The sequence below is a fragment of the Periplaneta americana genome, chromosome 8, assembly GCF_040183065.1.
Source record: "Periplaneta americana isolate PAMFEO1 chromosome 8, P.americana_PAMFEO1_priV1, whole genome shotgun sequence".
NCBI lineage: Eukaryota > Metazoa > Arthropoda > Insecta > Blattodea > Blattidae > Periplaneta > Periplaneta americana.
The window spans coordinates 139436963-139464716 of NC_091124.1; the positions used below are offsets into that span (position 1 = coordinate 139436963).

Below are 27754 nucleotides of genomic sequence, written 5' to 3' on the forward strand. Positions count from 1 at the left end.
CTGGAACAAAACTGGGATGAGACAAAAGAATACACGCCACTACATCCACTATGACCGCTGTCCCAGAACAACTTTCAAACTTTGCGAATGTAGGGGGTGTATTCTTGATAAAATAACATAGAGCGAGCTAATTTACCGTTGCAAGGGTGGCTGCTTGGACGAAAGAAATGAGAATACTTTTCTCAAGGCAGGTGGTACTGCAAAATTGTCCTTTAACAGCAGCTTAAGGCCTTGGAGATTAGCTTCAACCCTTGTCGTTTATAAGTATACCGTTAGACCTACAAACTGGTTACTCATACAACGACCCTCAACCACCTCTCTTTAAATGAAAGACTTAGAAATGCACTTCACGGGCAGACTGTTAGTTCAGTGTGTGACGTCACGTTACCATGGAAATCAAGTGTCGAATGAGAATGGGAACCCAAATAGTTTCACCTACGAGTATACTCTACAGCAGGGATGTCAAGGTCAGAGCACGCGAAAGACGCTACTTGCTCCCAAGTGCTCTTGGGTTCCAATGAATCTGTTCTACAAGCAGCAGCGGTGAACAAGAAGGGGTGAACAAAATGAACTCTATTGGCCTATCACTGCAAGACGAATTAAACTACTCTTAAGTAATAGATAATGTGTTACACTCATACAAGAAAACAAGAAATAAAAGCATGTTGTTGCAGCATGCACCTCTCTAATAAATGCAATTAATTATAATATAGTAGGATATAACAAATAATAAACATAGCTTCTCTTTAACTTAAGCAGGTTTATATGATGAGGCCTAAAATTAGCCTAATTATTGTTATTAACTGTTACATAATCATGTACTGCTTATATGAGCATCATCACACTTCTAGAAACAAATTTAAATTCCTGACTTCTCGAGTAATAGAAGTGTTTTTTTTTTTTTTTTTTTCCCCCTGATTTTTGCCGACACAAATCCAACTTGAGCTGGAGTAGGTCAATATCTTTAAATCGTCTATAGAACTCTTCCCAGAGATTTTTTAAAAACATTACAGTATTTTACACTGTTGAACAGGAGGTCAATGACTGAAGGCGTTGAAATTATAAAAATTGTGCTGTGAGATCTGCGACATCCACAATGAAATCTTCATCTGAAAGCTTTTAATAATATCTGTCGACACAAATTCATTGATTCTTTCCTTGTGAGCTCAAATTCAAAACGTTCAGATGCTCTAATATATCCTTGAGAAAGTTACGTTGCTCGATCCATGTAGAGTCAACTAGTTCTGGACTGTCTCTGTTTTTCTATTATGAATTCTTATAAATATTCACGTAATTCAAAATATCTAGACAGAACAATATCGTAATAGTAAGAAACATAGTTAAACTGAGAATTTATGTACGAAAATCTGGACAATTTATAGACACAACTCCTAACTGACATTTAACGAATTTACGCCATTAGCAGCACACACTTTTGTTTGTAATTTATTCTGTAAACATAAATACAATGCTGTGAGGAAGAAGCTCTACAATATATCTTTACATACATTTACTACTATTTAATATCAATAAAAACAAACTAATTTGAATATTATATCATTCTGTAGATGAACTTATAATTTCAGGCGTTCGGCACTGCTTGTTTATACAGTATAACTAAATAATTTCCACAAACCAACCTCATCTTTCACTTACACAAGAAGTTAAGAGTCTAGTCAGCCTGAAACTTACTGAATGACTTCTTCATCAATGTGTAATGTACAACCCTTGTGTTCACCAGTGACTTGACCTGCATGCCTTACGCGCTCTGATGAGCGCATACGGGCTATGAGCACGTTTGCGCTCTCGTTGATATCATTGCCCTACAGAATTGTAAGCTGCAATAAACACCGCACCACTCCGTGCTCATAACAGTTGCCATTTTTCTTACCAGCCACGGGTACAGCTACCGTTTATACAACTAAACGCTGTTCATATAAACTGAAAAAAAATATATATATTTTAGAAATACAGTAGCGGTAGTAATTAAAATTAATTATTAGTACCAGTTAAAATTAAACGTTACATACAAATAGGAGAAGTGGTACTTCACCTACTTCACCTGAATAGCCGCCCCTGCCGTATAACTCTATACAAAGCTATGAGGCTAATAATAATAATGAAAGTCTCTCCTGTGATGTAGCATTCCGAGTGAAATTTTCAATCTTTTCAAACAGAAAAGCTTCTTTCATCGGAAGAATTTTTTAAAGTTATTTTACACAACTTCTATATTTTCTTAGCACTTTTTAAAACAAATAACAAATGGAACTGTAGGTCGTCCACAATTTAAACATTTTTTTAATCCTCATATTTAAGTCTACAAAACGACATTTCTAATAAATTACAAACCGTGTCATTTTCGGGATACATATTTCGCACTCATTAATCAACATTTTCTATGTACTGGTACCTAAGTATTTGTATAATAGCACTATAATGATTAAACATATAATATACACTATGATGTAGGATTAATACACTATGTACACTTATCACTAATATATTCTAAATACATTAAATAATAATATATATGTACACAATATTAAACTACATGCGTACATTTACGCGCGTTAAACTTTCAAATACAAGAGTTGGAACAAAACAGGCAAGATCATGAGCTCATGAGGAAAAAATAATACACGCGGCGGAAAACAACTTTTAAACTTTGCAAATGTATGTGGGGTATATTCCTGATAAAATAACATACAGCCAGCTAATTTACCACTGCAGGGGTGGATGCTTGGAAACAAGAAATGAGGATACTATTCTCGAGTCAGGTAGTACATACTGTAAAATTTCACAGCCCTTAAACAATAGCCCCCAGCCTTGGAGATCGGCTTCAACCCTTCTATATTATTAGTACCGTTAGATCTGCAAACTGGTTACTCCACCTACAACAAGTCTGACAGTTCTCAGTAACTGAAAGACTCAGAAACCCACTTCACTCATACAATCTTTCTTTAGTGCGTGATGTCACGTTACCATGGAAACCAAGTGCTGTATGAGAATGGGAGCCCAAATAATTTCACCTTTACAGTATTGTAAGTTCCAATAGTTACCGCTTGGCGCTCATAACAGTTGACATTATTCTATTCAGCGGACGGTTACAGATACTATTTATACAACTAAACACTGTTTATAACGACTGAAAAGGAAACTTTTTTTATTTCAGAAATACGGTATCTGTAATAACTGGAATTAATTATTAATATTAGATAAAATTGTGTTTTACACGTAAATACGTGAAGTGACACTTCACCTACTTCACCTGAATAACCGCCCCTGCGTTTAATGTGGATAAGTACATTTACAAACGTGTATATAACATTACACTATTAAGTAAAATTGTAAAAGTATTATAGAGTGTGCAAAAGTATTTGAAAGAATGAATCCCAATTAAAGCTCTCGGACCTTTTCAGCCTAAAAATATTTACGTAAAGATTATAATTTTTGGTCCTACAGAATTTACCTGTTATGGTAACAATGGATATTAAAGGAAAAAAATTCGCTCCGGCACCAGAGATTGAACCCGGGTACTTGATTCTACGTACCAAGCGTTCGAACCACTGAGAGAGCGCTTAGTACGTAAAACCAAGGACCCGGGTTCGATCCCCGGCACCGGAGCGATTTCTTTTCCTTTAATAACCATTGCTACTAAAAATATTAATATCATTCAACAGGACTGAAATAAATGCAGAAAATTTTGTTCTGAGTGGTCTCAAAAGCAATGGTTAATGGCATGTGAGAAACGAAAATCGTTATATTGTTTTTATTGTCTGCTTGTTGGGAGGCGAAACTCCGTGAACTAATAAGGGGTGTACAGATTTGAGGCATTTTTGTCTGAGAGAGTAAAATCACATGAAAATTCTACAACAACATTAACAACGCTATAGCATATAAAACTTTAGGTGTTGTGTCAATTCAAAAGAAGCGTGTGACACCAAAAAGTGTCAAATAAGTGATAGATGGCAAACTTCCGAATTCTTTCTGCATTTCCGATAGTTTATCCCAAAATATTCTCTATTTATTGTGAAAATTTCCCTGAGTCATCGCTTCAAGTCATTGTTACGCAATACAATATGCTGAATAAGAAAATACTTAGAAATAAACTAAGTGCATTGTACTCTAATCCCACGTTCAGGAACATACCTACCTCTAGTAGTGAGTTAATGTTGTTACTCCATGAAAATGAGCTTACAGACACACTCCAGAAAGTAACAAAGTTGTTGGAATTAGTTATTGTGACCCTGTGGCTACTGCTGAAGCAGAGCATTGTTTCAGCACCCTTAAGCGTATAAAACCTATTTTTAAGGAACACTGACACAAGAAAGATTAAATTCACTGGCTGTTCTTTCTATTTACAAGGACTACAATCACAAAATACGAACTATAATTCGAAAGTGATTGATAAATTTGCGCATCAAAAGAATAGAAAAGCAGCATAGCTATACAAATAATCGGCCACTGTAAGTTTGTTGATTTGCTTAACTTGATTATTGTTTTATTAATTATGAATGCACTAACCACTGTGTACAAATATTTTAATTATTGCATGTTTTATTCTTAAGTATTTTTTCTAGTCCAACGATTGACAATATGAACTGATATGTTGATGTAACTATAACGGAATATCGAGAGGCGCCTATAAAAACATACAGTATAAGACATGAGTTTATTTTTAATCTGGCCTCACCTAGCCTAGAACTCACGAGCCGCCACTGAATCGTGTAGTGTGGATTTGTACGAAACTGACCTCGCACCTCGCATGCACCGGTTCTTAAAAAGCAAGCCTTTTGAAGACTTCATTCATTCATTCATTCATTTATTTTATTCCATAGATCTTACATGAGCAATGAAGCTTTAAGATGTGGAACATGTCAACATTTTACAATATTACAATTACAATTTTTACAAATTTTTATAGTTTAACAATTTAGTAATTTTCTACAATTTTTACAATGTTGTACAATTTTTTTTACATTTTGGCGAGATGTAGTGAGATGAAATGAGGTCCGAGGATTTGCCAAAATATTACCCGGCATTTGCCTTTTCGGTGGGGGAAACCTCGGAAAAACCCAACCAGGTAATCAAATCAAAGGGGGTAATCAAATCAAAGGTGTTGATGCCAAGGACTCGCCATAGACCATCCGGCTTCAGTCCCACGGCTGTGGAAAACCTCGGAAGAAACCAAAGTCCAAAGGGGGATCCAACCCAAGCCCGAACGCAGCTCCGGATCAGCAGCCCAGCGAGTCTGCCGACTGAGCTACATCGATGGCTCTACTAAAAGTATACAATACATAGCCAATCAGATTATTAAATTTACAAACGCAAACGATCATTCATAAGTTGAGCTATATTATAATACAAAACAATTTAATTAAATTTAAGGCATAAACAATTCAACCAGTTGTGATATACAGAAATTGATAATACATATCATGCAAACTACTTCAAATTACAAACACAAACAATTTATCAGTAGAGCTATATAGATTACTATTCAATTTAAAGCATATACAATTCATCGGCCAAAACTATACAAATATATACAATACAAAGTAGCATCCTTTCATTAAGCTATACAAATTTGTGCAATTAATATCAAGTAGATTAATTCAATTTATAATCATAAACAATTCATCAGTTGAGCTATACATATTACCATTCAATTTACAGTAGGTCTATATACAATTCATCAGTAGAGCTACACAGACTAGTAATCATTTTAAGAACATATACAATTCATCAGCCAAACTATACAAACATATACAATTAAATTAGTTCAATTTACAAACTTATTTTCGTTAAGCTATACAATTCATATGAAGTAGATTAATTCAATTTATAAGCTTAAACAATTCATCAGTTGACCTATACAGTATACTATTCAATTTACAGTACATACAATTCATCAGTTATGCTAAACAAAAAATACAATACATAGTAAACAGATTAAGTCAATATAAAAACATATTTTAGTTGAGCTATATAAAATTGTACATGTCATTTAAGTAGAATAATTCAATTCACAAGCATAAACAATTCATCAATTGTGTAGAAGGTATGAGTATGTAGAAATTTGGTTAATTCTTTTCTGAACCTTTTCTCGTTGTTCTTCAAATCTTTAAGATAATTAGGCAGTGCATTGAAGACTGTTATACATGAATAGCGAACTCCTTTTTTAAAACAGCTTAGACTAACAGAGGGTAGATGAAGATCTGATTTATGTCTTGTATTAAAATGATGAATATCTTGATTAGTACTGAATTTATCTTGGTTCTTAATATACAGCATCATTAGGGAAAGAATGTATTCACAAGGTAAAGTCAAGATTTCTAAGTTTCGGAAAATATTTTTACATGAGGTCCTTTTATGCACACCGGTCATTATTCTTATAGCTTTCTTTTGTAAAACAAAAACGTGTTTAGCTTCAGACGAGTTACCCCAGAATATTAATCCATATTTCATTACAGAGTGAAAATATGCAAAGTATGACATTTTAAGTAAGTTTATATCACCAATAGTAGATAAGGATCTTAATGCATAACAGGCAGAGCTCAATTTACGAGTAATACATTCTATATGTGTTTTCCAGTTCAAGTGATTATCCAATTCTAAACCAAGAAACTTTGTGCTTATAGATTCTTTGAGATGAGTTCCATTTAGAGTTTGTACTACGACTCTCGGATAAAGTTCTAGTTTAAACTTATCCGGCAGATGGCATATTTATCCGGAAGTTGGGTTGTAATTGCGTACTACGACTTTTGGTTATGTGCAATCTGGAGGCTAAACTTCCAGATTAGCAATCCGGAAGCCAGAGTGGCAGATAGGCGTTATCCGGAGGTTGGAACTCAGTGTTGAAATCAAGATGGCTGCACGTCGTACAACTGGTGATTTGAAGGATCAATTTAATTTTGATACTGATTCTGATGATAAGTTCTGGAGCAGATGCTTCGTTATATCAGAACAGCAAAACGAATTAGGCTGCGTCCAAATAATTTTGAAGAGTGGGATGACGAGAATTTTTTTAGACAGTTTCGAATATGAAACCTACTACATGAAATCAATGATCAACTGAAACAAGACACAGATCGTAAGTACACAGTTAATAATAAGCTACACTATTTCGGTAGGTGTTACATTAATATTTTGTATATAATAGCACTATAATAATTATTTTGAAGTACAGTAACCTGTAATAGGCGTACAGTAGAAGTGAGGTTAGAATGTTGCTTCATGCAGGTGTTCTGTTGCCCTTACAAGGTATTAAGGTGATTGATATGATAATATAGGGCAACCTACAATAAGTTTCAAAATACTTTTATATAAAAAATAATAATAACCGTATATAATATATCAAAATCCTTTATATGTTAAACTATCATTTCTTCACAATTGCGTTACCACTTTAAGATACAAATGTATTCACATATTTGGCTTCTAGTCAAGTCATATGTACCGTAAACGAAAGAAAAATTGAGTGCCGATACCAATTTCCCAAATAAAGGTGGAAAGTTGCTGTAAAAGTGGAGTCCGATGGAGAGGTACGGGTAGGCGGGATCGCTCTATCGAGATAGAAGGGGTAGGCGGCAGGAAAGGGCAGCACATTCATTTCATTAACTGTGTTTCCTTACTAATTAAAGGGAAAAGACAAGTTTTCGTAAGATCGAGTTAGTGACAGGTTAGGTTAGTATGATTTGCATATATTTACAATTGTCTAAAAAAAAAAAAAATGTCAAAACTACATCCAAACCTCTCTCTTCCAGGCTATCCTGTAGGGAGTCCTTGCCTTCTTTTGGTAACGCTATTGTAAAGATTTACCGGTAAAGGTGTAACCAAATCTCATTGTTTGTTCATTTTTCCAGAAATAATGCCTTACCTCCAATGGACCAATTACTACTGGTATTGAGATTCTATGCCACTGGGAGAACATTGACAACAGTAGGAGATTTTTGTGGGGTCCACGAAGTTACAGCAGGAATTGTTGTCAATCGAGCTAGTGCTGCACTTACTGCTTGGTTTAATTGAAGTGCTGACTTTTAATGCTTCATTGGGAGTAGTTTTATTTGCTCCAGTAATTAAGTGCAAGGCTTGTTTTTTTTTTTTTTTTCCCCGAGGGATTCTGTGTATCTTTTTGATGCTGTTACGAGTACTTCTGAATAGTATTTTAATACAGGTTTTGTGTACATATTATAGGTCTTGATTAAAGTTTTCCTAGAACTGTTTCATTTTGTGTCTGCTAGTTGTTTAAGCAACTCCCCGAAGATAGATTGGAATACCAATAAGGCATCACTCATGAGACAACTGTCAGGAGATAATGTGGTAGGGTGGCAAGTTCCCTTCTCCTTCCTTGCATATATCGCTCGCCAGTAGGAGTAGGCCTAACATATTTCACTAATCAGACTTAAGATATGCTTGCTATATATTATTATTTAACAAACTGTAACAGTTTATTGAATTTTAGACGTGACAGTTTTTCTTCATTTCCTGAAAGTTTTGGAATTGGAATTTATGTTTTGCAAGGGAGCTGTTTCATTCACGCTAGGCCTAGTGATTCATGTATGCAAACATATTCATATCGTTACTTTTTAAATATATTTTATTGCTTGGATCCCTCACAGTGATCTCTTAATAGGCTAATGCACTGTATCTGCAATTCAAATTTATTTTACATAAGCAAAATATGGTAAAACAACATTTTTCAAGAGGCACATTAATTGAAGCGTCGGCTGGAACAACGTTACAAGTTACATTTGGTAAAATTTACAGGAGCTGCAAAAATGTGTATGCATACAACTTTGTTCTTATGAGGGTAGCAAACTTTAGAGTGGACAAATTTCACGTACTGCATTGATGGACAGTTGCAAGCCAAGGAGTATAGCAAAGTAACATGACATACAACATTATTACACGGTAACACACCGAATGAAAATTTTGTAACTTACAAAGTTGTTCCAGCTGACGCTTCAATTGTATTCAGGTACTCTGTGAATGTGTACTTAAAACAAGAGAGATGGACTATAGCTGCAATTAAGTTTAAAATTTATTTATTTATTTTGTGTAAACAAAACACGACATTTTTCAGGAGATACAATAAGCATAATCATTTATTACATCCACTGTCTCATTATATATGCTATGGTACATGTCATATTTACAAATTAATAATATGCAGGCTAATACATAAGAGTACATAGTAACTGTAATTAAACACAACACAAATACATATGCAAATACACAAAACTTGGAAAACTGTGGCAGAGCCAACTTCAGCTATAAGCCCCATTTGTTAGAGATCTGCACGGGCCATAATTCTTAGGCCCGGTCCATCTCGGCCTGATCTGAACCAGACCCGAACCCAACCAGAAACCTTAGATTAGCTTATAATTATCACTTGACTCGAACCTAATCCTGAAGACTAGCAGATAAAGCAGAGACCATAGGGATCAAGAACAGCTGCAAGAGATTATCACTCCATTAGAAGGATGAGAAGAAGTAATCTCCCAGTCATCCAGGTCAAACAAATCTGGTCAACAAAATTAAACATATTTTTTGTTAAAACATAAAGAATGGGTGATTTTTGTAGCATTTACTTTCTGCCACTAATTGAAGATGTCCTTGTAGATGGACCACCCATTAAAGAGGAGGAAAAAGTAATGTAAAAACTCCAAATGTTACTTTTGATATTCCAAACCCCATCTCTTTCCAAACATGAGGACATGACTTACTTTTATTTCAAATCATTCTTTGTTATGTTAGCATCCAACTTTCAACTAATGTATTTTTTAAAGAAATCACTGTAATAGTATTGAAGTTCATGCATTTCCAACATTTAAAGTATAATTAAGTAAACATTAAACTTACAGTTCACAGATGGAGAAGGATTTTTCGATGTGGCTAGTGCATTCCTCAGAGGCTTGCTTTTTTTTTTTTTTTTTTTAAGCATCCTTGGGGTGTAACTCGATCAGCTATTATTCCATTATCAGCTTAAATATTTAAGAGAGAGATATATGCTTATATTCAGACCTTTCTGGGTTTAGCCTACACTACCTACACTGAATAAACCAGTAATTTCACTTAAAACTTACTTTCATTACACTGTGTAGACACCCGTACAGTGGAAGACCTTCATCTGCTGCACCAGCTAACTCTGTAATATTTTAAGAGTGGAATTAATTCTTAAGATATTTAATTCTGGAGAAAGATGATGTTTTATCATAAAGGTGTGGACACTTCAAAGTCAGCAGCTGTAACAGTATTGTATTTTCTAACGTGCTATTAATCCAAACTCATTTTTAACAATAAGAAAGTAAAGCTGCAATAAAAAAGAGAGAGAAAAAACCAAGCAAATAGTTCTATTGTAAATAGAGTGTAGTCAGTTTCTGTTTTATCTTATGAAGAGATATTTTTCCGTTTTTCTGTACACAAGAAATCATTCACAAGTTTCAAAGTGAGAATCCTCACAGTAGAATTGAAATACAACTTAACATAATGTGGCCTAATCTGATTACAAACCCATTACAGAGAAATCTCAAAATAAATTCTTCAGTTTAGTGTACTTTCTATTTTAGGCCTACATTTATAAATTTCAAATTCCCACTCAAATCCCACATAATATTATAATATAATGATGTTTACTTTTTATGACATCCATTTCTTGTGACCATTTCATCATTATGTACAATTTATATTTTAACATTTTTTTTTTTTAATTTTTGCATCTAATTTATCTACTGCTTGCTGCAGATTTCATATAGTATGTGTGTTAGATTTATTTTCAACATGTTGGCTGAAAATGTGTTTACATGTTACAGCTATTTCAGATTGGAAAAGTAAGCATCATACGTAGAATGTGAAAGAACGTTTTGTAGTATAAATCAAATTACCTGGAGATATTGTTGGGATGTCCAGTTTCACTTCAAAAACTAAAGAATTGCACTGTGAACCTGAATGGTACTGTAAATAAAAAAGAAATAATAGTTTTATAATGTAAAACCGACATTAAATTAAATTTGTATAACAATTTTCAAGAATCTAATATTTTTTTTATCTCTAAAGCTCTTCATCTCTTCTTCTGACTCTTAATTCCTTACACACTAACCTCATTCGTGTTATTAGCTGCACTGGTATCAGTGGAACTTGGTTTAGTTACTACTTCTGTAAGTAAGGCTGTAACAAAAGTAAGTAAATAAATAAATGAGTGAATGCATAAATAAATAAATAAAAAGAATTCAAACTTGTGTTATACAATTTCCTCTGCTTATTATTTAATAATTGTATAATTTAACATATAAGTGAACTTATGCATTGAATATGAATCAAAATCACTGACAAATCACTCAATTGATAGGAGAATTAAATCACTTACCTTGGCTAAGTTTGGATTTGGTTTTGCTTCAGTTGGAGGGGCTCCAATTGTTTGTAGCCTACATTGTCTCTCTGCAGCAGCAATTTTATTTGTGTTCTTTTCCAAGAATTCAAATTTGCTTCTCAGCTGTTTTCAGGTCCTTGTATTTGTGCTGATGTTACTATATTCTTCCCATGCTTCATTCTATATTACTGAAAAGGAAGTAAAACTAGGTTAATTCCATATGCAACCTACAACATTAGAAAATATACTGTATTTCTCATTTTCCCTTATCTAAGTTTCTATACCTAAATAAGCAAAAGCTTTTAATGGACGATTGTCAGTACAATATCAAACATATGACTATACTGTACATAGAAACTTTGGAAAAAACTTAATATCTGCTGTTTCTGTATTATTTTACGAGGTGTTGAATGTGCATTACAAACAGATAACTTAGGCCTATTGCATTTTAGTGGAAACGTCTCTCCACCTCATGCTGTTCTTTTAAAAAATAATGTTAGGCCCTATCTGTGATCGAATGGTATTATGGGCCTAATACAAAATATCCGCCCATTTATTAACAGTAAAATACGTAGGCCTAACATACTGAAATATTGGTAATTTGCTAGGAACAGTGTACCTTGCTGTACTAATGTTGGTTAGAAATCCCAGGCCAAAGACATCATTCATTATTATCAGTACCAGTGAACTTTTCTTTTTTAAACGAGTTATTGTGCCTTCGACCCATGATTTGAAGCCGTGAAGTACACTATTTCTAAAAAATTACAGAAATAGGCCCTATTCACTAATAATGTAGGCTATACAACAAACTGAAAGCACACTTAATATTAATTTCAATACAAAAATAATTGCCACCTACACTTCTTGTGCAGTTACACATGAATAAAACAACGATTATGGAGAAAAACGCACTTTTGCTGGAACCCGCACCCGTCCTGTTTGGGCCTACTAATTAAAACCAAAATACTATCATATGGTAGGAATTATTATTATTCGAAAAGAAACATAACCTTTAAAATCTTACCTTTTGCTTCCATGTAAAGTTTCTTCATACAGTATGTGTAATTTTCTGTTCTTCACTCTGTTATTTTTTGGCTGGAGCTTCAGTATTATAATAAATAATAACAATAATGCTTACAATAAAACCTCAAAATAAATATTATCATATAAACACGGAACATAAACATGAAATACGCGGGGAAAGGTATACCAACGCAATAAATTTCACTACATTTTCAGTAACTTCATTGCCAACGTAATAAAAATGTTACTATATCTTCCGTATAACAATCCTGCAGTTAAAATCTGCTGGTAGTACAGAACAAAATATTTAACTTCCAGATTGCTAAGCTGGAGTATACGAATCTGGAGCTTTAACAGGCGATCGTAGTACAGGCCCTTAATCGAATACTGTAGGAAACCTGAGCACTATTGTGTGTACTAAATTTGACTGCACTGGTTTTATCAACATTAAGTGCTAGTTTATTTGCATGGAACCATTCATTCATTAGATTCAGCACTGTATTAGAAGTGTTTATAAAATGATCGTATTGTTTGCTTGAAATAATTACACTTGTATCATCTGCAAATAAAATTACATGGGATGAATTGTTTATGGTCAAGGCTAAATCATTAATATAAACTAGAAACAACAATGGACCAAAATTGACCCCTGCGGAACACCATGTTTAATATTTCTAAATTCTGAATAAGTAACTTTATGACTATTTGGTACATTTATTTCTACTTTTTGTTTTCTATTTGATAAGTACGATGCAAACCAACCCAACATCTCATCTTTAATACCATAAAACTTCAATTTTTTTACTAATATACTATGGTCTACACAATCAAATGCTTTAGCCAAGTCACAAAAAATCCCACCTACATGTAGTTTCGAATTTAATGAATTTAGTATTTCATCCACCAAACTAAAAGCAGCATTCTCTGTCGATTTTTGTTTTCTAAATCCAAACTGTTCTAAAACTAATATATTGTTGGACTCCAGGTAGATATAATCTATTATACATAACTTTCTCAAACACTTTTGAAAATGTTGTTAATAATGATATGGGTCTGTAATTAGCAATAGTACATTTATCTCCCTTTTTGTATATTGGTTTTACTATTGAATATTTGAGTCTTTCTGGAAAAAATACCACATTGCATTGACAAATTGCATAGATAGCTTAACGGACGGGATAATATTTCAGAACAAGCTTTCAGAACGCTTTCATGTTTCATTCCTATACACAGATTTCTGTGTGGGATTTAGATTCAAACATAAGCACAGCTTAAATGATAGACTACTACCGACCCAGCCGTCATAAAACATTCTGAATTATCAGTACTTTTAATGAAAAGATCTATTCCATTAAAAATGGAATAACAAACTGTAGGAGTATTAAAAGAGGAAAACGAAGTATCTTATTAATGTGCTTAATAGTGTATTTTGTAGTTGAAAGTCTATTTACTTTTTTAAATGATGTTTTCGAATAATAAACTATGGTTCAGTGTTGTGTATGCGGTATTAGCACTCAAAATGAAAGGGGTATTGATAGGAGACTGCCAAAGTAATTGCAGATCAGACTGCAAACGTAATATCGACAGGCCAGCTCAAAAGGGAAACAACTCAAAATTTTTTAGAAAATTTAAGTTTAAAGCTTCATGTTGCTGTGAAACATCCAATTATCACATTTTAATTTGAAACTTACAACATATATTAAACATGATTTGAATTTCATTTAGTTAAACGATTCTTTGATTTTTCATAGCAACATAAAGCTTCAAAATGCAGGTTTCCCAAAACTTTAATTATGAGTTTTTTTCCTTTAAAGTTGGGCTGTCGATATTGTATATCTGTTCTGACTGGCTGCACATTTGGATAAGAAACAACGATTTAATAATATGATATGATTATATTTACTGTCGTATTAAAAAGTTAGAGAATTTCAAGTTAGAATATTAAATTAATGTTCTTCCTTTCTGTCAATTCATTCCCAAAACAGAAAACTGAAGTGGAACGACACTAATTGTGGACTCAAGCAGTACCCAGACGAAAGTAAGTAGACTTACACAGCTTGTAATAATAGTATTATTATATAATAATGTAAAATATAATGTACATATTATATTATATTTATAAACAACCATTAAGTTAACGACGGAAATTTATAATTTACAGTAAATTTCAATGCTGTTATATTTAAAAGTAAAAACATAGTACATAATTACTGAGTTATTTACATATATATTATCTATAATATTAGATACAATAAATAATAATAATGTATTTATTTTTTAAACGTATTCATATCGATATTTAATTCTTGATTTCAAGTGTTGATGGTTCACCTTGGGAACCAACACCCGCAAGAAGAATTTGCGGTAGGCTATTCATTTTATTGGGAATGAGATCAGGACATCCTCAAAACCAGCATACTGTTCTCAGTATTTTCCCAAAAGATTACAAGAAAAAGACTGCCTCATCTCAACTAGCTTTGGAAAGGTACGAAAGAGACGCAAAATGAAGAAGAAAAGGTGAAAATTTAAGTATTATGGAAGAAGGTGAATGTTCAACAAGTGTTATTTCGGAAAATGAAGTTAGCCATGCAGGCAGAAGTAAATGAAACCATTCTCAGTTTTTTCGTTCACATTTAAATCTTGTGAATTGTCTACTCAAGTGTCTATTCCATTACATGCCGAACTGAAGTCACATAAGAAATGTTATGACAAGAGTTCAGGAACAAATGGTATGTTTAATGAAATGCAAGTTTTCCAAGATTATTCTTCAATAAGAGATGAGACAGAACTACGAGACTTAGCAGGAGTGATATTTGTGGTTTTTATTGTTAAAATTGCTGCCAACTGAAACAAAATCATACAGTAATATTAGTAAAGAAAATCGTCTACTCATATTTCTAATTAAAATGAAAACTGGATTGTTGTATCCAGCTATGAGGTGATGTTCGAAGTTCATCGTACAACTATATTATGTATTTTTATCACCATGTTAGTGTTCTTGACATTCACAATGGATAATTTTGTGTTGTGGCCTAGCAGAGAAAGTATTCAGGAAACAATGCCTGTAATATTAGAAAAAAAGTACCAAAATGCAGAGTAACAATTTATTGTACTGAAGTTGAAGTGGTAGAGTCACCTAACGTGGTTCAAATGGTGGCCTTCAAATCTAAATGCTACTGTGGCAGATCGAGTGACACATTCATAACAACTGATTGCGGATTATTGACTCTATTAGAAGGTCGTCCGTGGTGATGAAGTCAGGTTTGCCCGAAATAAAAACAAATCTCTCCAATAAAGGGGTCATTGTTGTTACCTTATCTGCATGATGACATGATAAACTAACGGCTGAAAAAGTCGAAACTACATACAGCATTGCCAGTGTTCGAATTCATCGTGAAAGGTGCATTCAGCGAATGAAAATATACAGGGTTAGTTAAAAGTCCCGCACCACCTAAATAACTTTTGAAGCAAACGGTTCAGTGACATGAAACTTTATATGTGAGGATAACCATATACTAAGAACTCAATAATGGTATTACAGAGTTTTTTCTACTTTCGGTTTAACCGGAAGTAACTCCAACTCTCTTATTGTAAATGGAACACCCAATATATATTTTTTATTTTTGAATAGTGTTCATTAATAACTTTTAAAAAATTACCCACACTTGATACTTCTGTACAAATTCAGTGTTGCTAAGTCAAGAAAACAGAAAAGTGTATCGAATATTAAAATAATAAAATATTCCTTCCTTAACAAAAACAAAACAAAGCTAGCTCACCTTCTAAATTATGTGTTGAAATTGGTAGCCCTCAGCTGCTTTACAATGTGTCAGTCGATCATAGAAACCATTTAAGGAATGATTTAACCAGGCTTTAGGAATATCTTGCACCACTTCCAATATTCGATGCTCCAGATTTCTAAGTTGTTGGGTCTTTTTCGATATACTACTGACTTCAAATGGCACCACAAAAAGAAGTCTAAAGGCGACAAATCTGGGGATCTAACTGGCCACTCTATGTGACATCTCCTACCAATCCATCGTTGTGGAAAACCTGGTATAAATGCTCAAGAACATTCTGTCCATAGTGAGCTGGAGCTCCGTCTTGTTGGAAACAGATGTCATCTCTGGGTAGACGATGGTTGGTTGGATGTGGAAACAAGTTTGCGATGGCCGGTACTGCTTGATTTTGGAGCAAATCCAAGTATCTATTAAAATTTAGCGTTTCTCTAAAGAAGAAAGAACCAATAATATGGCCACCAATCCTACCAGCCCAAACATTAAGGGTGCTATGCATAGACATTTCGCTAGCCCGCGCTACGAGCGTGCTAAACTTGCCCCGCCTATCGAATGATTACTTGTACAGAATTCATATCATATCATATCGCTAACACTGGTTTATGAATACGAAAAACTTTAGTTCGCTGTATCATCCATCAAAAGCCCGCGCTAAGAATGTCTATGAATATGGCCCAAAGTTATTGCATATGGTTCTCCTCCATTCAGTGTGGATTTACGTATGACCAGTATCGGCAATTTTTTTTCTGTTGACAAATCCATTCAGGCAGAATGTGGCTTCATCTGAGAGTACAATTTTTCTAAGAAAAGCCAGATTGTTGTTAATGCGCTCCATCGTTAATAAAATTAATAAAACTGCATTCTTCTGTCCTCGTCCTCTGAAAGCTCCTGCAAAAATTGCATTTTATAAGGTTGTTGCTTGGCGCTTGTAAAGATTTTCATCTCGGAACTTTGGCTTATATTAAATTCTAACGCCAAATTTGTAGTAGATACTTATGGATTTACTTGCATAAAGGAGGAGAACGTCCAATGAAATATTATCATCAGTTGCACTTTTCAGGCGACCTGATCTTGGTAAGTCCTTTACACTTCCAGTTTCAGTGAATTTCCTTACGTTCGTTGTCACTGTTGTATGTGGAATTGGATTGCGATCCGGATGCATACCATTAAATAAATTCGCCGCCTCTCGATGAGATCATTGTCTGTCTCCATAGCCAAAAATCATTAAAATTTGAATTATTTCCCTTTCGCTCAACATCAGATAGAATTATTTAACACACTAGAATGTCAGATTCAATTCCTTAAAATAAGATGTCTGTATCAATAAACATGTGTCCATGGATATAAATAACAGTCCTATACTTATAATCAAACTTGTCGGAAACATTTTAAAGCAACTTTTGTTATGTAATATTATTCTAAAAAATCAATAATAAGCGAGGTATTTCGATTTATTTACTTCAGTTCTCCTTACAACCCCTATTTTAAAGAAAGTATTTCGAATGACATATAAGCCTAAAATCTAAGTGAGACCTAACTTATTTCACATGCCAATTTTCGTAGAAATTGATTCAATCATTATCGCATGAAAAGTTAAAAAACATACAGACAAACAAACAAAAATTTAAAAAATGTAATTTTCGGTCTCAGGACAGTTCATTAAACACAGTAACACCAAATACATTTTTCAAAAGCGAAAGTTACCACAAAAATTCTGGTTACAGATTTATTATTAGTATATAGATTATGCGAAGAATGTAATTAACTACTTTCTGTCAGTAATTGGTATAGCAAAAGTGTCATGTATTCTTTAAAACAAAATGTGATTTACCTATATGCACGTCTATTTCTGTGAATGATTAATGATAATTTGTAATAAAAATTACCTATCCTTATCAGTGGCTTCTCGTGGCCAAGAATTTGTTTGGGGCTATTTGAAATATAGTTTGTCATGCATGGTACTAAAACTGTAAAGTAATTTCATTATTGCTCATAAAATTACATTACCTTTACTTGTATAAAAATTCCGCTCACCTATTTTTCTGTTCAGCAAACTTCTGGATAACCTTGTTGTTGAACTCTTGTAGTCTTTTTCTATGCTAAGCACTGACACTGCATTTATTCTGTCCTGTTCTATGCTGTTCCTTAAACATGTTTTCAACCTTCTCAACATACTGACACACCTTTTGGACTCGATTGTTATAACTGGAATTCTTCACTATTGTAAGAACACATAGTTCGCTTCTCAGTTTCTGTTCTGCTAGGAAAGGATAATATTTACAACAACTATACAAATCTTCTGGGAATTGTGATTTGAAGTCACTGAATTTAGCAAGATCCACCAAGCTGAAGTACTCCAAATATTAAGTAGTACCAAATCTTTCTTCAGGCTCGTTGGTAATAATGTCACAACACTCGATAGCACAGGCTCTTTATTTATGTTCCTTTTCTTTTTCTTGCGACCATCTGAAATCTCAGTGTCCCCAACTTGCATTTAAGTGAGATGTTCCCTTATGTCAGCGATAGCACTGCGAAACTTTAAGAAGATGTTGTCTTGCAGAAACCACTGTGGTGATTTTTTTTTGCAGTATGTTGTAAAACACATTTATCAATGGCATTATTTGGTGAAACGCTTTCAAGAAAAAAAGGAATTCTTCAGCTTCAAGATAATTGATCAATCCACTCGCTTCTCTTAACAACATTGAATCCCATCCAGCATAATTTCGAACTGTTTCAAAGCATTCTAATAATGCTTGTTTGTTTTCATAAACAGAGCTTACTGTCCTGCTCTGAAAATTCCATCTAGTCTAGCTAGAACGTGGCAGTCGTCGACCACAGACTTCTTGTACTAAATCAGTTCTCTCACTTCATACAGAGAAAAAAGCAGAGAATGTTGAAGGATTTGCAAAGAAAATTCTTTTTGGTGTGATGCTAGAGCAAACTTGTTGCATTAATATGTTAAGTTAATGTGCATAGCAGTATAAGAAGTGAGCGAAGGAGTAAACTTCTCTTACTAAATTCTGAACTGCATTCTGTGTACCCCGCATAACATACACCATCGTAAGTTTGGACCACTAACTTATATTTCAGATTATACAGTTCTAATGCCTGTAGAACTCAGCATGAAATCCCTTCAGTAGATCTATCATGTAATTGAACAAAGCTATGAAAACGCTTACTACATTTGAGCCGTGCACAAAACAGAGAACAGTGAATGTGTCTTGTTTGAAATATTTGTCGTCTCATCAGCCTGCACAGATACAAATATGGCATTATTAATATCCGCCTGAAGAGTGTACATGCAATCAAGTAATTCGTTCTGAATTGTGGCTGATGTATATGTAGACACTTCTGAGTTTTCTAGACGTTTGTTCAAGCTGTTATCTATCTTCTCTATTTCACTTACCGTACTAAATCTAAGAAGACTCCTCTGTTTAGTGAATCTTCTGATTCCTTATGGCCCCGAAGAGCAATTTCATGGCAACCACAAAATTTCAGACAGTCGATTATCCTATTTAGATTTTGTCTGTTTTTGTGAACGAGTTCATTATGATGTGCAACTGCAATTTTGTGTGCCTCACTTATCTGCGATCTTATATCTGTTTTGCCAAACAAATTTAATTTAAGTGAGTTTCCATTGTGAGAAGAGTTCAGTTCATGGGATTTAATTCTTTCTGAAAGGTGTTTCAGGTTACTCACGCCATTAACAGTTCAAGAAATATCACCAAACAACAAACAATAAAAACAAAACAATTATTTCTTATTTTCACTAGCTGTAAGCCACCGCTTTCTGTTGTACTACTCGGGGTTGAAAGATTGTGACTGCGTTTTGTGTTTTTCTATTAGGCTGGGAATACACAGACACGCTGCGGCAGTAACATAGCATTACATGTAATGCGCGGAGGAAATTGTGCACTCTCGAACAAGCGGTGCGCATGATACGAACCATCTGAGCAGTGCGCAAGCCTCGAACACCTTTCTAGTTTCATTCTATCTAGTACAATGGACGACCATGAAAAACGAGGAAGCTTTGCTAACTGCTGTTTGCGCTTTGTTATTAATAGGATACCTTTTCTACAGAAAGAAACGTAGACCTACAGACTATACAAGAAGCGACTAGGGAGTAATTTGTTAAGTGTTATAAACTTTGAAGAAATAAGCAGCCAGAATAAAAACCTTAGGACTACTCGGCTGATTTCCACCAATTCTGGAGAATTATTGATAAAACTTGGGTCAAACTAAAAAATCAGCCACCAACGTGCAAGAACCAATCTGAAGTCATGATAGGACAGTAGGCCTATTTATTGTACTAAACTCAATTCATTCTTTGAAGAATGTTATTGTGTAATTAACAAAACACGTAAAACACTATTTTTGGTTGATTGTACATGTCAATATTCCAGGTTCGCACTGACTTTATGATTCTTGGTGACAGGGCATTCGTTTACAAGCCTTCAATACCTTCTGCGAATTTCAAAACAGATTATCGGAGAAATAATTCCAGAAGTTTGTCTGAGGAGCGTTTTTGCAAAAGTCGATAGATGCAGAATTTTTCGACAGTGAGTTACATATGGATATCGTATATTTACTACCTCCGGAATCGATCTATGAAATCAGATTTACCAAAACTTGATTCATACCGTATGTAGAGACTACCAAACCTTCAGGTTTTTTTAAAAACTCGATAGATCCTGTCACTTAGTGTAATTTCTGTAAAATCTTGATTTCTGCATCTATCGACTTTTGCAAAAACGCTCCTCAATTGTCAGCGCATTAAAGAAAAATATCAAGATGGGTTAAATCATAGTACCAGCATAAAGTGCTTCTTTAATGGGGATATTTTAATTGCAATACAAATAATGAAACATTGAGAGAATTACAGTTAAAAATTTCGAAATATCACACAAAGAAAAATCAGTAATATTTCGAAGTTGCATTGTAATAAAGAAACACATACAATAAAACTACAAACATTTTCTTTTTGAGTAATCAAAATTTGATTGCCAAATAAAAAAAAAGGATTATGGTTTATTTAACGACGCTCGCAACTGCAGAGGTTATATCAGCATCACTTGTCATCAACCTGGGACGGTATCGAACCTGCAACCTTGAGCATAGAAGGTCAGCGCTATACCAACTATGCTACCTAGGCTGACTTTGCCAAATGATGTTCTTAATTTAAGTGTACAGTCAAAACGAATATTTTAAATCAGCCAAAGAAAATGATTTTAAAATAAAACATAGCAATGCAAAATATATACAACAAATATTACAAAAATTGTTATTAATTCATTAAAAATAATAACAAGAAAAAATAGAAGACATTAAACGTGCTGGTTTTGACTATCGGAGTAGCCTATGTGATGAACATTCTGAGGACAGAGTTTTGGCTGGATGATGCTGGGGAGAGCCAAGAGAGTTTGATTCAAATCCGAAAGTGACAGGGTATGTAGTGTAGTAAGAATGGGATTGGAGATTTTGTCATTAAAAGTCGGCTTGAGAAGACTTGAGTCGGAGGACGTTGCGGTGGTTTGGGAGATGAAATATAGGAAGTTGAGGGAGTAATTGATTGAGTAGGTTGTCTGGGATAACCGATTTGGGAATAAGACATCAAATGGAGGTACAGATGAATGAAAACGTTCTTGTCCATAGTAAGTTGGTATTTCAAAGAAGTTTCGGTTTGCTTTCACCTGAATGTCATAAATAGCTTGCTGAATTCCTTTCCTAGTAATCGCACGATATGCTATTATTTTCGATAAAAGAAAGCACAAAATGATTTGACTTCACACTGTTCAACAGTGATCTTTAACCTCCCAGAAACCATCGGCGTGGTTCAGGCGGTAGCGTGTTTGCCTGCTGATCCGGAATTGCGCTCAAGCATAGGTTCGATTCTTGCTTGGGCTGATTACCTAATTGTGTTTTTTTTTGGTTTTCCTTAACTGTAAGACGAATGTCAGGTAATCTATGGCGAATCCTCGGCCTCATCTCGTCAATTGCCAATTCGCTATCACAAATTTCATCGACGCTAAATAGGGCCTAACCTAGTAGTTGATAGAACGTCGTAAATTAACCAATTAAAAAAATTAACGTCCCATCAGCGCCTTGCATAATTCCAACGGCGTTTGCCAGTAATTCTGTATTATCATCCTGCTTTTTCGCTCGTTTTGGAGCCCTGTCTCATCTTGCGTGTTAACTGGCAGGTTCCATTGTTTTTAATTATAATAGTCAATATCACCAGGATTTCACAAGACTGGACATAATGTATGAAGTCCAGTCTACTTCAGACCACTCCATGCTTGAGGGGTGCGCGCTTCACGAGACAAACGGCAATGAACCCTCCACACTGCGGCAACGAATACCTTTGTATTCGCGAGAAAAACCGACAGGGAATGGATCGCTGCGCGGCATTTGAGGTGTGCGCGTTCTTGCAGCATCGCGTGCTTGAAATCGCGTACAAACGAGCGAACAAAGCCTCGAATTCTGTTTGACCCTTGTTGCATTACTGCCGCGGAGCATCCGTGTATTCCCGGCCTTATATAGATGGATGATCTGGTCCTAACTGTTAACATTAAGTTTCTCTAGGTCACCTAACCTTTGGAATGGATTTTGTAATAAGAAGTCGACTTTATTCATAATTGTATTGAGTATCACATACTGCACTGTATTACACTATTTTACCACTATACGAATGTGACCACGACAGAGCTGAATGAGCCCCAACAGTCGTCCCTTTCCCGGTGCCTTCAGTCGCAACTCTGTGTTATAAGGATCTAACATCTCCATGCACTGAGCATTACGCCAAACCAGAAACTACGTCATACTCCCCTCGTAAGGTCTGTATTGGGGATCTAGCATCTCCGGGCTGGAATTTATCTGTTGCTTCCACAACAGAAGACTATAGCATTTCCTCTGCGCATATGAAGTACAAACCTTAACTTATAGAGAACGAGACTTCCTCTATATTTGAGAGTTGTTCGTAAATATCGTAAATATATTAAGCAAATTTTCATACGAGGCTGAACCCCGAAAGCCCCAAAGGACTAGACTCCCCTGATCCTTATATCTAAATAAAATTCCACAAGAATTATTTTAAAATCCTTACGCAGCTAAAAGCGTGAAGGGTTGGGACGGGAGGAAAGGCGAGGGGGTTAGGATGGGAGGAAAGGTGAGGGGGTTAGGACGGGAGGAAAGGCGAGGGGGTTAGGATGGGAGGATAGGCGAGGCTAGCGAGTTTGAAGGGGCAGATTCGAGTGAGTGGGATAGATCCGCTTCTTCAAAGCAGACTTCGGTTCTTGTCACGCTTGACAAACTTGAACCGAACATAGTGCTTGAAATGCATGACACTAGTAGATATTGTATTGCGGTGACTAAAGGAAACACTGCTGAGCGAGCAAAGGGGAAGGAGTAGTTTACTTGTATTCACCTCTCAATGGTGCTGTCAGCCACCAAGTCTACACTCAGCCAGGTAATTGTGCGTGTGTACTATGTCAACATTAAATGGACTTATCTTGTTTACATTTTATTCTTGTAACATTTCTCAATATTGATGGCATTGTCTTTTCGTACGTTTTCTCATTGAAAGAGTAGGAATTAATAAAAACGTTTCCTATGAAAGTTGTTTATTTTGAAGAGCTCTATCAAATGGTACCTTATATGACTCCGACTCTTGTTTGAAATTTTAAAGTAATATGCCACAGACCCTACTTCCTGTTAGGGCTGATAGACGAAATCAAGCTCAAATGAAAGTTCACATGTGTTTCAGTTACAAATATTTTTGTCTCGAAAATTTTAATGCATTAGTTTCCGAAATAAATTACTGTTACGGGTGGTCTGAATCACCCTGTATATAAAACATGATTTGAATTTGGATTAAGTTAAATGATCCTTTGAGTTTTCACAGAACAACGTAAAGCTTCAAAATACAGGTTCCTGAAAACTTTAGATTTTGAGTTGTTTTCCTTTCAAGCTGGGCCGTTGATATTGTATTCCTGTTCTGACTGCCTGCACACTTGGATAAGAAACGATTTAATAATATGATATGGTTATATTTCTGTCATATTAAAAAGCTTGAGAATTTCGTGTTAATGTTCTTTCTTTCTGTCTAGAACCTAATTTGTTTCAACTTCAAAGATTTATGAACAGGTTCTACGAACTGCGACAAATTCAACAAGTGAATCGGGCGACAGGTGTGAACTGGCAGAATGATACCACTGGATAGGCTATATGCCCTATTTGCTACCAATAAGAATTCAAGTCTCTGAACTTGTGCACAGAGTCCATGGATATCCAGAGTACCACAATCCTTTATGCCTGAAATGCCGACAAATCAGCCATTTTTATTCCAGTGCATACTATTTGCCGTATACAGTTGTATTGGGGTTGAATGTAGCCTAAATCAGAACCAAATATTTTTAATTTTAAGGGACACGGACACTGGCCTAAATTGAGTTTTACTATAATTGTTTCTATCCCAAGCGTGTTGAAGTGGAATAAGAATAGTGGCCAAATAGCTGATTGTGCTACTCTGGGTATCCACGGAAAGTGTCACTAGTTTAGAATGTAAACAGTTACTGTACCTCTGAAATTGTGGCTACTGTACAGGAAGTAAAAATATAGATAATGCTCCAGCACCAGCACCGTCCTCACCTCCTGGTTCCTGATGAGCTCTTGCCACTTGGCGAATTGTCTGTTGCATTCCTCGCAGTAGTCACTGCTCGAGATGTGGGTGGTGTGTGCCACCATCGGCTTTGGCAGCTTGCCAGTTGTATCATGTCAAGCTGAAAGATAGTGTAATTCTGAGTTGAAATCTTCGTAATACACTGATTGCTAACTATGAAGAGGATAAATAGGTACTGTCTAGCCGAATGGTTATGTCACATCCCGGTTTGCCCTACTCATTTCTCCTGTACTCTAGTGGCTGAGCTGTTAGGCTCTTCTCTGCAAATATTTGCTATGAAATTGGAAGTTTACGTAATAATACACAACTGTTGAAAATAATTTCAAGAGAAGGCCCCCTTAAGTAAGTAACTGTCATGTGATTTCCCCCGTTTTGATGACAGTGTGACATAACCACTCGGACGGACAGTAGCACGACAACACATACATCACCAAACTATTAACATTAAGTAAATCATAAAAGTGAAGTCTGAAAAGGAATCAAAAGATGAAGTACGTAGTAATGGTTACCTCTAATATAGGTATAACCTCAAAGAAAAATAAATTCAGGGAACTGAAATGAAGGAAGTTTAGACTTTTATTAAAAAATGAAATTAATTTATGCATATTCTTTTATTTACAGATGGCTCCTAAATGCTGTGTGGCTGTGTGTATCAGCAATTATCTGAGTGCTATAAGTGAGAGTGTTATGTTACAGTTATCAAATTTCCAACTGAAAAGGATAAGTTATGTATACTCGTATGCCATGAAATGTCTTCACGCCAACAAAGCATTCAGTTGTGTGTATTAAACACTTTGAAGTAAATGATTTGTATTTGTTATATGTTTCTAGAGACAAAGAAGGAAATGTGCAAGAATACCCACGAAATAGACGCCAGTGTCTCTTAAAACAAGGATATTTTCAGGTTTACCAGAACAGTTAGATAATCTTATTCCTCAACAAGAATGGACCCTGCTAATAGGTGGCAGAAGTACGTTCAGAGATTTGAGCAGCAACAAATTAAGTAGTTGCAAATGGACGAAATGAATTCGTTTGATGAACTGTGTAACATAGATATGTTATATTATCAGTATATTAAAGAAAAAAGATAGCAGGTAGATCATTAATGTCAATGCAATGTTTGTGTACTTTTTGTTGGTTAATTTTGAAGGTATTAAAATAGGTCTATATGAAAATTTATCTGTGCACTTGTGTGTAAGTAATGAAAATGATATTCACTGCATCACAGAGTCGATAAGTGCAAACATGAAAGTAGAAATGTGATCCCAGTTGCAGAGCATTCATCTGAAGTATGCAGTGGCGAAGCATCTTTAGAAGCGCTGAAAGTGCCGCTTCCCCTTAAATTTTAGGAGAAATAATATTTATTTTATATCTTTTAATTTATTTGGGAACATTCGCCATGTTGAAGAACACAGCCTCATGCTAGGCAGCGAACAGCAGCACAGGAACAAGTGACCAGTGCACATTGAAAACTGAGCATGTCGTGGTAAGCTGGACTCGACACAATCGTAGCTGCTTGGAAAAAATCGGGAATTGTCGGTAACGGGAAGCAACTCGAGAAATCAGCCCGCTGAAATATTTGTGGTGGCAAAGAATATTTTATTGTTTTTATATTGTGTGACATTATTAAAAAGAACTGTAAGTATGTTTTTAATTGTAGTGATTCTCGTATTATGTGTACACCAGAGTTTAGTAGATAAAAATAGGGTTTTCTTATTATTTTATTAAGTTGTTAATGATCGGTAAAAGTGTGCGAAATTCACATTAACTCCATTAGGTTGCAAGTTGATGGGGCGAGTGCCAGCTCCGTGAAATTTTGGACCCTTTGGACTGTATGGTTGCAGCGTTGCAGTGGAAGAAGGGCCTACATGTGACTGTGCGATAGAAAGAGTACTGAAAAGTAGGTTTAGTTCTCTCCCTTACGAGGAAAAACTAAATGTAATTAAAAGTGACAAACCAAAAAAAAACTTCTCGGTATATTGTACAGAGTAAAGGTGTTAAAGCGTTTATGCGTCATTATAATGAAAATATGTATGACACAGTTCCGTGGTTATGCGGATGTCTAGATTACGAAAATTGTCCTGCTGGCCATGCTTATTATTTTCGCAAGAGAAAAGCGCTTGAGTCACACTGGCTTTGACGACTTAATGTAAATAACTTGCATAAATCTCAGAAAAGACATCAAGTTACACAAAATCACATAATGTGTCTAAAACAATTTACACAGTTCGGGAAAACAAGGATCGAATCGTGTTTAAGTGAATAATTCCGGCTTTGGATAGAGAAACACAATGAGAACATAAGAAGAAACAGAAGACTATTTCCTGAGATGATAAAGGTAGTATGTTTTTTGGGAAAGTAAGAGCTTGCACTTCGAGGCCATGATGAGTCTGAAGGTTCTTTGAACAGAGGGAATTATGTCGAACTGTTGAAGGAATTTGGAGATTTTGGTGTAGAGTTATCTCATCATTTGTCAAATTCGACGGTTTTCTAGGAGTTGTCCAGTGAAATACAGAATGACATTATCTTCTATGTTTCGCACCTAATGACAGAAGAAATCGAGACGGAAATTTCTGAACTCCTTTTGTTGGCATTATTATGGACGAAGCGACGGATTATGCAACAAAATCACAATTATCTGTTATACCGCGATATGTGACAAAAGCTGGAAATATTGAAGAGTATTTCAGAGACGTCAGTGACGAAAGAACAGCAAATTCTTTAGCATATAATGTATTTAATGTCTTGCATGAATTTAACTGTGAAACAAAATTGGTGTCACAGACATATGACGGGGTGGCAGTAATGTCAGGTGAACACAGTGGTCTTCAGAGGAGGGTAAGAGAAAAATGCCCACAAACTATATTTGTGCACTGCTATGGACAT

General features: G+C 35.0%; 1 protein-coding gene and 3 long non-coding RNA genes across 8 annotated transcripts in view; 2 read left to right on the forward strand and 2 right to left on the reverse strand.

The window, feature by feature from the left end:
- LOC138705098 (uncharacterized) overlaps window positions 1–27754 on the reverse strand; it is a 63425-nt gene that overhangs the window by 26706 nt on the left and 8965 nt on the right. For 2 of the 3 annotated variants that reach the window (XM_069833724.1, XM_069833723.1), the window contains one exon: window positions 24768–24968. In XM_069833724.1, the coding sequence (XP_069689825.1) occupies window positions 24768–24933 (166 nt within the window). In that variant the 5' untranslated portion in view covers window positions 24934–24968. The remainder of the gene's footprint in view (window positions 1–24767; window positions 24969–27754) is intronic. The other variant, XM_069833725.1, reaches the window with a different exon arrangement.
- On the forward strand, window positions 1004–8225 carry LOC138705101 (uncharacterized). The gene is made up of 2 exons (XR_011333616.1): window positions 1004–7093; window positions 7866–8225. It is a non-coding gene; the product is annotated as an uncharacterized lncRNA (long non-coding RNA).
- On the reverse strand, window positions 9026–12528 carry LOC138705099 (uncharacterized). 3 transcript variants are annotated; one of them, XR_011333614.1, is made up of 7 exons: window positions 11991–12339; window positions 11369–11559; window positions 11102–11169; window positions 10887–10956; window positions 10089–10150; window positions 9865–9986; window positions 9026–9526 (listed from the first exon to the last, which is right to left on the reverse strand). It is a non-coding gene; the product is annotated as an uncharacterized lncRNA (long non-coding RNA). The 3 variants fall into 3 exon arrangements; XR_011333615.1 differs by lacking the exons at window positions 11102–11169; window positions 11991–12339 and adding an exon at window positions 12396–12528; XR_011333613.1 differs by lacking the exon at window positions 11102–11169 and having other exon boundaries at window positions 11991–12326.
- On the forward strand, window positions 13644–25965 carry LOC138705102 (uncharacterized). Its single transcript, XR_011333617.1, has 3 exons — window positions 13644–14432; window positions 14712–14879; window positions 25490–25965. It is a non-coding gene; the product is annotated as an uncharacterized lncRNA (long non-coding RNA).